The sequence below is a fragment of the Salvia hispanica genome, chromosome 1 (assembly GCF_023119035.1).
Source record: "Salvia hispanica cultivar TCC Black 2014 chromosome 1, UniMelb_Shisp_WGS_1.0, whole genome shotgun sequence".
Lineage (NCBI taxonomy): Eukaryota > Viridiplantae > Streptophyta > Magnoliopsida > Lamiales > Lamiaceae > Salvia > Salvia hispanica.
Genome location: NC_062965.1, coordinates 10,075,592 through 10,085,692, shown reverse-complemented (window position 1 = coordinate 10,085,692; position 10,101 = coordinate 10,075,592). Strand labels below are relative to the sequence as shown.

The window sequence follows — 10,101 nt, the reverse complement described above, 5'->3', positions numbered from 1 at the left end:
TGAAGATATGAATGTTGAAGATTTGAAGATTTGAAGATATGAATGTTGAAGATTTGAAGATTTGAATGTTGAAGAGTTGAAGATTTGAAGATATGAATGTTGAAGATTTGAAGATATGAATATTGAAGATTTGAAGATTTGAAGATATGAATATTGAAGATTTGAAGATTTGAAGATTTGAATGTTGAAGATTTGAAGATTTGAAGATATGAATGTTGAAGATTTGAAGATTTGAATATTTGAATGTTGAAGATTTGAAGACTTTGTAGCTAGAATTTTAGAGAGAATTTTAGAAAATGATTTCAAACACAATTTAATGAAAAGACAATTATACCCCCTTGTTGACATAATGTGGTATTTGTTGACATTTTGTTAATCTTGTGGATTAGTGGCCCATATTGCATCTCATTTCTCAATTTAGCTAAATAATCTCAACCTAACAACACCCTATATATATATACTGTAACTCACTAAATATCATTTTCTGAAAGCATATTTTCAAAATTAAGAAACAATTTTTTTAATGTAACGAGATTCAGGTGAAAGTATCGATAATGAAAGGACGAAATAAATCTTATTGTAAGTACGGAGATTTTGGAAAAGTAGATTATTTGATTGGGATGAAGGTATTTACTTATTACTATTATTTAATTTATTCACTTTTATTAGTACTCCGTATTTACAACCGACTCCATTTTTGGGCAATCTCATTTAATCTTGCGAAGAAACCACCCAATATATAAGAGTAAGAAAAAGCAGAAACCCACTCCCTTCTACGTCCCCAAATCGCCACTACGGAGGTAAGTTTTACCTAAATTTACTCATTTCCTTATCGTTTCAATGCACAATTTTGAATACGCATACCGTTTTTGCTTCAAAGTTGTAATTGCATTACTGTTTCCATGGATCCTAACTTGATTTTGTATATAATTGGTTGAAGACCCTGCCTTGCTACTCGCCGCTAAATTTCTCAAACTTGCTCCGATCACTACTTTTTAATTCGATTAACATTCTTCCAATTGAAGCATCTTTTCCTAAAATTCGTGCTTTACAATTTTCCTCTTTGTCCTATGTTTTCGAAAGTAATTGGTTGAAGGTTCTCACCGTGTTTCTCAGCAAATCCGTAAAAGCTGGATTCCTATGAAAAGATATGGTGGAATTTATGGGCTCATCGGAGACTGTGGCTAATATTTTACTTTAATGCATGTGTCAGCTGTCAATTACTCTAACTATGTGCTTTTCTTTTTAATTTAGGTTTTTTATTTGATTGAAATATGAGTGGAACTCCTAATAGAAGGCCCCATGAAGATGGGGGCAATGGCAGCAGCAGCAATACTGGTGGTAGTGTCAATCACGGTCACCCCTCTGTTTCAAAGTATCCACATGATGACCAGGGAACATATTCTGGTACAGGTGGGAAGGTTGTTGTGTCGTCCAGGCATGACTACCATGCTCCCTATGACGTGGGCCAGGAAGGTCGCATGCCTAAGATTGCACCGCGTAACAATGAGTCTCGTGATGCAGAGCGGAGATCTCCGTTGCTTCCTAATATGTTATTCAGGGTGCCGACACCAAATGATTCACACTCTGATCATGTTGGTTCAGAGACCAGGATGGAGTTCCGGGATTCTAAGGACAGCACCAAGGAGAGTAAGGTTGAGAATCGCAACATGAAGCCTGAGTCCAGGGAGTTGCCGCAGACTGCCAAATCTGATAAATATGATAGCAGAGGTGATGATAGTAAAGAATCAAAACATGAAAGAGACACATATTCTGAACCTAAGGGCAATGAGAAGCTAGATAAGGATGGTTATACTGGATCCAGCAGCCAGTTGAATTGGAAAGATGTGAAAGAACAACACCGTCTGAAACAATATCCTGATGTCCCAGGAGGAAACGTTGAAACCTGGCAAACATCCAGAAGTAGCTTGCATGGCCCAGTCGATGCTGGTAAGGAAGGTTCACATGTTGATGACAAGGACTTTGCTGAAGCTCGTGAAGCAGTTGGGGAGAACAAGGTCGATACAAAAGTTGATGACAAGTTTAAGGAAAAAGATAGAAAGCGGAAAGAAGTGAAACACTGGGATTTAGGGGAAAGAGATAAAGAAAGAAGTGATCGACGGAACACCGTGCAGCATGCTAATAACAGTAATGAAAATAAAGATATGGGAAGGGAGGAAAGAGAGTCTGAGAGGCGGGGAATTGAAAAGAAAGACCCTCATAAAGAGAAGGAAAAATTGAATGAAAAAGATAATGTGAAGAAGGAGTTATGGAATGGGTCGGACAAAGAGGCTCCTCCTCACAATGAGAAGGAGCTCATAGAAATTCCAGGAAAATCTAGTGAACAGGAAAACTCCACTTTAGAACCAATGAAGAAAGATCATGATAACTGGAAAAATGTTGAAAGGGAGGCAAGAGAGAAAAAGAAGGAAAGAGATGTTGATTTAGAATCAGATAGACCTGATAAACGCAATAGGTATAATGAAAAAGATCTAGAAGACAGTATGCATGTTGAAGGAGGCACTGAACGGGAAAGAGAAGTTTTCAATTGTGGGGTTCAGCAGAGAAAAAGAATGCTGCGGCCGAGAGGTAGTCCTCAATTGGGGAATCGTGATTCGAGATTTAGATCTGGTGCCAATGATAATGAAGGGTATGGTTTTATTATCTTTCCCTTTCCGCTGTGACAGCTTTAAATTCTGAGTGCATTTGTTACATGAAAGTGGGAGCTTTTGAGAAAAATCACCATTTTAAGTTTAGCGCATATTTTTTCCATCTGATTGGTATATGAACCATTAATGCTTCTCATATGTTTATATATCCATATATGGTATTGGAGTTGTAAGGAAGAGTAAAAAATTATAGCCCTTGGGGGGAGCTTCCACTGTGGATGAGCGAAAAAGAAAAATTGCCAAACTTCTTATCTGTGTCTATTTTCATCTAAAAGTTGTTTTTTTCTAATTGTATAGAATCCAATCAACACTTTATGCATGAAATCTAGTATGATAATAAGGACATCTCCATGTACTGCATGTCTGCATCATATTTGCTTATGCACTGAATTGAGTCCTTTGCTGTAAACCATTACCAGCCCCTCTAAGATTATTTTTTAAAATGAATGTTATAATTAAGTTTTTCATTCATTGACTATTTCCAATATGCTTATTACAAATGCTAACTTAAAGTATTTTGGTTTCTGCTTATTACTCTAGGGTTACCTATTAATGATGAAATATTATTTCAATTAAATGAAATAAATTATCAATTATTTTATGATGAAACATGATATAGGGGAAGGAATCTGAAGGTAAAAGTGGGGATAAAATGAATTCCGAGTGCTACGTGGACCTTTTCTGTTAGTAAATTAAAGTTGTGGTAGAAGTGATACTGCCAAAAATGAGGCCAGTCATTGTTGGTTGGAGTTGTGTGGAGGCCCTAATATTTAATAGACTATTGTGTCAAAGTCTTACTCCTAGACTCATGCCACTTTGTCAATTATTTTGATACTAACTGAGTTATATTATTCAAGAGTTGATGCCATGGAAATAAACCTATACTATCATCAAATTTTTTAAGATCAAGCAGACATCAAACCTGATATGGATTGGGATATGACGAAAGGACCCATTGGATGTATTGATTCATCAAAACCTATATATATGAGAACGGTTGCACTGAACCTATAAATGAATGCTACACTCAGCAAATATTGCTAATTGCTTAATAGGTTCAGTGCAAGAGTTTTCTCGCAGTTATCACAATGAGATGTTTTTATAAGAACCGTACCCTATATATGTATATATGCTACGATAGTCATGCTAACATATGCAGTTGATTTAACTCTTACATGTTTGGGCTGTGTAATTCAGAGGGGCCGTGCTGGGCGTGAATTTTAGATCAGAATGAAGAAGCATTTATACGCGCTAAATGACCAGTGTTCAGTTTTAGTAATTCTTTAATATAGTTAAACAACTCTTTTCTTTTGACCAGTGTTCAGTTTTAGTAACTCTTTATTCTTTAATAAAGTTAAGTAATTCTTTTCTTTTTCCCATTCAGTGATTATGACCGTCAATTTAAACCCAAATCTAATGATCAAATCAAATGAAAATATTTCGGGTCTCGAAGAAAGTAAAATAGGCTTGGCATTTTCCTTGTCAGAAATTTCATTGAACTCTCTTTCGCTTTCTATCAAAAAGTTTCTTCTTCTCAGGGTTAACATATGTTCCGGTAAGTTGATTTGATCTTCTTTACCTAAATTAGATTAATTCCATATTTGTTTGTACGAAATCGGCCTGATAGAATTTTTGTAATGTATGCTTATGCACTTTGTCTGGGATGTGGGATGTCTGAAAGGGAGGGAGAGAATTGATGGTATTGTGATCTTAAAATTCAGCAGCTCCCCACTGTCAAATCATCGGAGAGGGGAATGAGTGTGAGTGGAACATTGTTTGTTAGATAAGTTGCATAAAAGATAAGATATTCATAGGTAAAAATAGCGAGATAAATTCATGGTCATTTTTTTTATTAACAAAGAATTTGTGCTCCCGATTGCCTTCTTTTAGGGAATTTTTGGTTAGAATTGAGTTGCATTCAACTAACTACAGAAACATTCAAGATAAAAGAAATATATCCCGAAGCATTTTTATGCTTTCCTTAATATTGTTTGGTTAGTTGTAGAGACCCCCTGCTCCCCGACCACCCAAAATAAGACAGCTTGTACTTCATTTTTATAGATTAAAATGATATAAACCCCTTCCTGGAGAAAAGACAGAATTTACTATTGGATCCTACATCGCTCTAATATTCTGTCCATCCCTTCTCTGATTGGTCAGATGATGATTAGCCCATGCAATTCTGCACATTATATAAACTTTGATGATTTGATTAAGCATGAGTAATTGAGTAGCATGGTGATTTGTTTTACTTGCATTTTGCATTTTGCTTATTATAAGTTCCCCTGATTAATCATAACATGTATCTACAGTTTAATGCTGTGATGCACCAAGACTTAATTTTCTTGTTTTGCTTCTCTTGCAGTGATGTTCCTAACTTTTTTCTGTTTTGTTTGGTTTGTTTTGACCTTTGTGCAGGTCACAAGGTAATGCTCAAATAGGACTGGATGATTGTTAACGTTCCATTTGCACAATTGACTTGGATTTCTGGTTTGCTTTTCATTTTCTGTTAGATGAGTACTTCATGAATGACAGGACGATAAGAACTCCTTGATAAGCTGATCCCATTCAGCAGTAGTGTTAATTTCGCTTGAATTTGGCTTTCCTTGGATTCTATAAAGCAGTAATTTCATTGTATCTTGAATAGTCGGAGGCTGGCACCTCAAATAGCACAAGTTTCCTCTGGATATTTGCTTTTTTCTCATGCTGTTTCAATACTACATATGCTATTGAAATTTGAATATACCATGTTGCACTCTTTATGATTTTCTATGAAATTTCCTGTTGCATCGTAGTGCCTATCTGGAATTTATGATTTCCATTTGCAGGTAAAACTGGTGTGTCCTATGTTGTTTATAAAATTGGTGAGTGCATGCAAGAACTCATAAAATTGTGGAAGGAATATGAATCATTGCAAGCTGATAAAGCATGTGATGGCGCTCAAAATGGACCTACTATAGAAATTTGCATACCAGCAGAACATGTTACTGCTACTAATCGCCAGGTAAGATGATTATATAATTTCCTTTTACTCTTACTTATTGTGACCCCACTCACTGCTGTTTGAACTTTATAAATTCTATTTGTATTTCTGAATCTCCTACTACAGGTTAGTTAGAATTTTGAACCCTGAGATGTTTATGCCTTCATTTCTCATGCTTTTGTCCAGTTCAATCATTAAAAACTCATTTCTTCTATGCGATTTTCTTATATTTTGGCTGTTGTATTATTTGTGAATGAACTGCTTTATTTTAGCTTTGTAGTCAAAATTAAAAGCAGACTAAGCTTTCTGTTTGCATTTCTGAATCGCCTACCAGTAAATTATATTCCTCCTACATGCATTCAAACTGTGTATAAGCATAAGATACAAGCTTTAATAAGTTTGGGGAGGCTTCATATTGAAGGACCTAACTGTGGGTAGCACCCAGATTTTATATCTTCTCTGATTGACAAACTGAATGGTTAGTAGCTTAAATTCTTCATCAAATGATGCATTGACTAATGAAGAGGCTAAATTTCCCTGGAAAATTCCATCCTTACCCTAACGTAAATTCCATTATTCTGAGCTCCTAAATGTTGCCTGTGCAGGTTAGAGGTGGACAGCTTTGGGGGACTGATGTGTATACAGTGGATTCTGATTTGGTGGCTGGTATGCTCAGTGACATATATTTCAGCTTTCTTTCTTTTCTGTTCTTATTTTTTACTGGGGTACAGCTTCCGTATGTTGTATAAACCATAGCCCATAGGTACATGATGTGACTTTGACTAACATTATGCACTCTTGTTTAGTTCTTATGCATACAGGATATTGTCGCCCAACGGCTTCTCCCCCTCCATCTGCTACTCAGGAGTTAAGGGCTACTATCAGAGTGCTGCCACCACAAGATAGTATGTGCAATATATAACCAGTCAAAAATAGTTCTTGAAACAGATGTTTGCTTAAGTCCTAATTTTCGATAGTTAAATGTAATGCATGTCAATGTAAAACTTTCTTTCACACTGGGTCAATAGAATTATCATTACATGGGGACAAGAGGGAAGCGGATGCCCACTATTAAGTATCATTGAGGAGAGCAAGTATGTTTGAGGATTTGGAGAATTGTGATGGATGGATTGCCTGATCATAACACAGTTTACCTGGCTTATAGCACTGGTGGCTAGTGAATCGTCTGTCATCCTATTAATGCTTCCATTATCCCAATTTACATAAACTTTATCTATAGTAATATAATACTATCTGTTGTTATACCTGAAGTAAATTAATAGACATCGAGGCTCCTTATGTGAAGAAATGTGGATGGATAGAACTTAGTATTTAGTGAAGCTTGTTAAGCCAGTACACATTATGTTGACTAGTATCTCTCTCTGTGTGCTATACATGTAAATTTTCAAAGACAAATACACAGCTACAGTCATTGCAAACCTTACTATTTGTGCACTTATTGGTCTGTACTTTTTCCATTGAAGATTTGTTGCTTTGCTAAACAGCATCTTTTTCGTTGCGAGGAAATTAACATGTTTAATTTAAGATAGTGAATTTGTCTATTCTATCTCTCTGAGGGTTCTACCCGCGTTTTAATTGAATCTATTTCATGAAATATGTCAGGTTATAATTCTACACTGAGGAATAATGTCCGGTCGCGTGCATGGGGTGCTGCGATTGGCTGCAGTTATCGTGTTGAGCGGTGTTGCATTGTAAAGGTTGTTTTTGTGCATTTCCATGTTTGCCTTTGCTCTCACACTCTCACTCTCTCACTCTGCTATATACTCCTACTTGTAACTTATTTGCATGTATTGATGTATGCTTCTGTATCAGAAAGGAGGTGGGATTATTGATCTTGAACCTTGTCTTACACACTCATCAACTATGGAGCCTACTTTAGCTCCAGTTGCAGTGGAGCGCACAATGACTACTAGAGCCGCAGCTTCGGTAATTGCATCATGATGTCGTATCTAAGCACACACTTTGTTTTTTATTGTTAAGGAATGCCTTACTTTCTATGTCCTTGTGAGTAGCTTAATTAAAAAAAAACCCTCAGCCCCCAAAATAAACATAAAATTAGAATAAATAAATGTCCACCTTTTTTTCCAGAATGCATTACGCCAGCAAAGGTTTGTGCGTGAAGTAACAATTCAGTTCAACCTCTGCATGGAGCCTTGGTATGTTTGTGCTTTTCAGCAGTACTATTTGAACTCTTCTAGGGCTTTGTGTATCAAGTTTTCTATGATCACCATTATTAGCCTTGTTTGATTAGCATTGTACTTGTCAATGGCTGGATTTGTTGCATTGTTCCAAATTATTATACTTGGGAAAATTAAATTAAAGTTAACACTGTCAAATTATATACACACTTCTTTTTAAGATTGTTTGTTCTGGTAACAATTGTGTCATAAGTATTCCTGGTGAAGTATCTAATAGGCTAAAAGAAGTATAATGATTGTTGTACTACTTTTTATTTATACCTATGACTTTTCCCCTTATTGTTGCTTTCTGGTATATTTAGGTTGAAATACAGCATTAGTGCTGTTGCTGACAAGGGTCTGAAAAAGTCCCTCTTTACATCTGCACGCCTAAAGAAGGGAGAAGTGCTATATGTAGAGACTCATTCTCGCAGGTACATGATTTGGGTTAAAATAAATTAAATGTCATTAGATTTTCTACCTTCTAGTTTGATTTCCCTACCAACAAGATTTTATTATATTACTTGTCAAGTCTTTTTTCCATTCATATGCTGCATGATCATAGAAATGACTCTTGGGGTGGACAGCACATATATAAATATTGTGATAGTATATCTGACACGGCTGTCATGTTCTTTTCAGTTTATAAGTTGTGAGGGATGAGTTGATTGTTTTTCAAGATGAACAACAGTGTTATCCACCATCACTATCTCATCTTATTTAATGGAGCTATTTTTAGGTATGAACTTTGCTTTAATGGAGAAAAAGTAGTAAAAGCTGCAACAGCATCTCATGCACATGGATCTGAAACTGGAAAACCTCAAACTAACAATGCGCATTCCGTTAATGGTGAACGGAGTGGTGTGGATGGTGAAAGCACTGTGGTAGACATATTCCGATGGTCTCGCTGTAGGCGTCCTCTTCCTCAGAAAAGTATGCAGAGTATTGGAATTCCGTTGCCTCTTGAACATGTAGAGGTAATCTTCTTGTGCCGTTTCTTTGTCGCTGTAGGCGTCCTTTTCCTCAGAAAATTATGCAGAGTATTGTTGGTTATGATATGAAATGTCCACAACATAAGCTATTATTTATGTTGCAAATTTGTATTTGGTCTGGCCAGGTTTTGGAGGATAATCTGGAGTGGGATGAGATAGCTTGGTCGCAAACTGGTGCCTGGATTGGTGGCAAAGAATACAATCTTGCTCGTGCACATTTTCTTTCCCAAAGATAGATGTGTGTTGGATGTGCTGAACACAGCATGCGTTCCTCTTTCTGAGGGGATTTATAGATAGCGAACTCAATGCTGTAAGTCGGTAGTTTTAGAAGCCAAATTATACTTGCTGCATATGGTTTGGTTTGAGACACTCTTCTCTTGTTTTCTAGTTCATGTTGTTTGTTTTTGTACAATACAACATCCTTCAAATGTTCAGGTAGTATATTAAGCCCAGGTCGGGTTATAAGATTCTGCCGCATTGTGCGGACGGATGTACTTTAGATAAACTCAGTCTTTTCTTAGTTTGAAAATGGAAAAGGGCGTTGATGAAATGATAGGGAAGGAAAATAGTTTACAGTTGAGGTGAATAGTGTGACATTTGAGGCAAAGAAAATGGGAGTGATTGCATCTAATATGATACTACTCCATCCGTTCCGTTCGGGAAATGTTGTCTAGTTTGCCATTTTTGGTAAATGGACCTCACTTTCCATTAACTTATTACACTCACATTTATTATAAAAATTAATATATAAATGTGGGACCTACATTTAATTAATTTTTCCCATCCATTTTTCTTCACATTTCTTAAAAACTCGTACCGAGTCAAACTTGGATAATAGTTTAGGACAGACGGAGTATGAATTTTTTATTGATTTTGAGTTTTCTGTTTGTTGGTTAATATATTTTCCTATAGCTAATATAAAATTGTTGAAGACTTTTCTCGGTAACTCTTATTGACTCTGATGTTGATAGTTGTTGAAAATATAAAATATAGAAAATGGAATTTGAGTTAAATTCACAACTCCATCTGCGAATAGAAGTCCTATTTTTCCATTTTGGTTTGTTTGCTAATAGGAGTCCTGGTTCATAATTAATATAAATGGTAAAGAGATCTCGCATTGAACTAATTCATTTCACTCACATATCATTTAAAATTAATATATACAAGTATTTTTTCATTTTGGTCTGTTTGCTAATAGGAGTCCTGGTTCATAATTAATATAAATGGTAAAGAGATCCCGCATTGAACTAACTCATTTC

At 35.8% G+C, this 10,101-nt stretch overlaps 1 protein-coding gene across 1 annotated transcript; it reads left to right on the top strand.

The window, feature by feature from the left end:
• Positions 1–684: 684 nt before the first annotated feature.
• Positions 685–9,392, top strand: LOC125215738 (U1 small nuclear ribonucleoprotein 70 kDa). Its single transcript, XM_048117272.1, has 12 exons — positions 685–800; positions 1,255–2,650; positions 5,088–5,095; positions 5,498–5,673; positions 6,258–6,318; positions 6,459–6,557; positions 7,276–7,370; positions 7,486–7,599; positions 7,762–7,829; positions 8,174–8,284; positions 8,590–8,827; positions 8,968–9,392. The coding sequence occupies exons 2-12, from the start codon at positions 1,275–1,277 to the stop codon at positions 9,076–9,078; spliced, it is 2,457 nt and encodes an 818-aa protein (XP_047973229.1). The 5' UTR covers positions 685–800; positions 1,255–1,274; the 3' UTR covers positions 9,079–9,392.
• Positions 9,393–10,101: the final 709 nt, after the last annotated feature.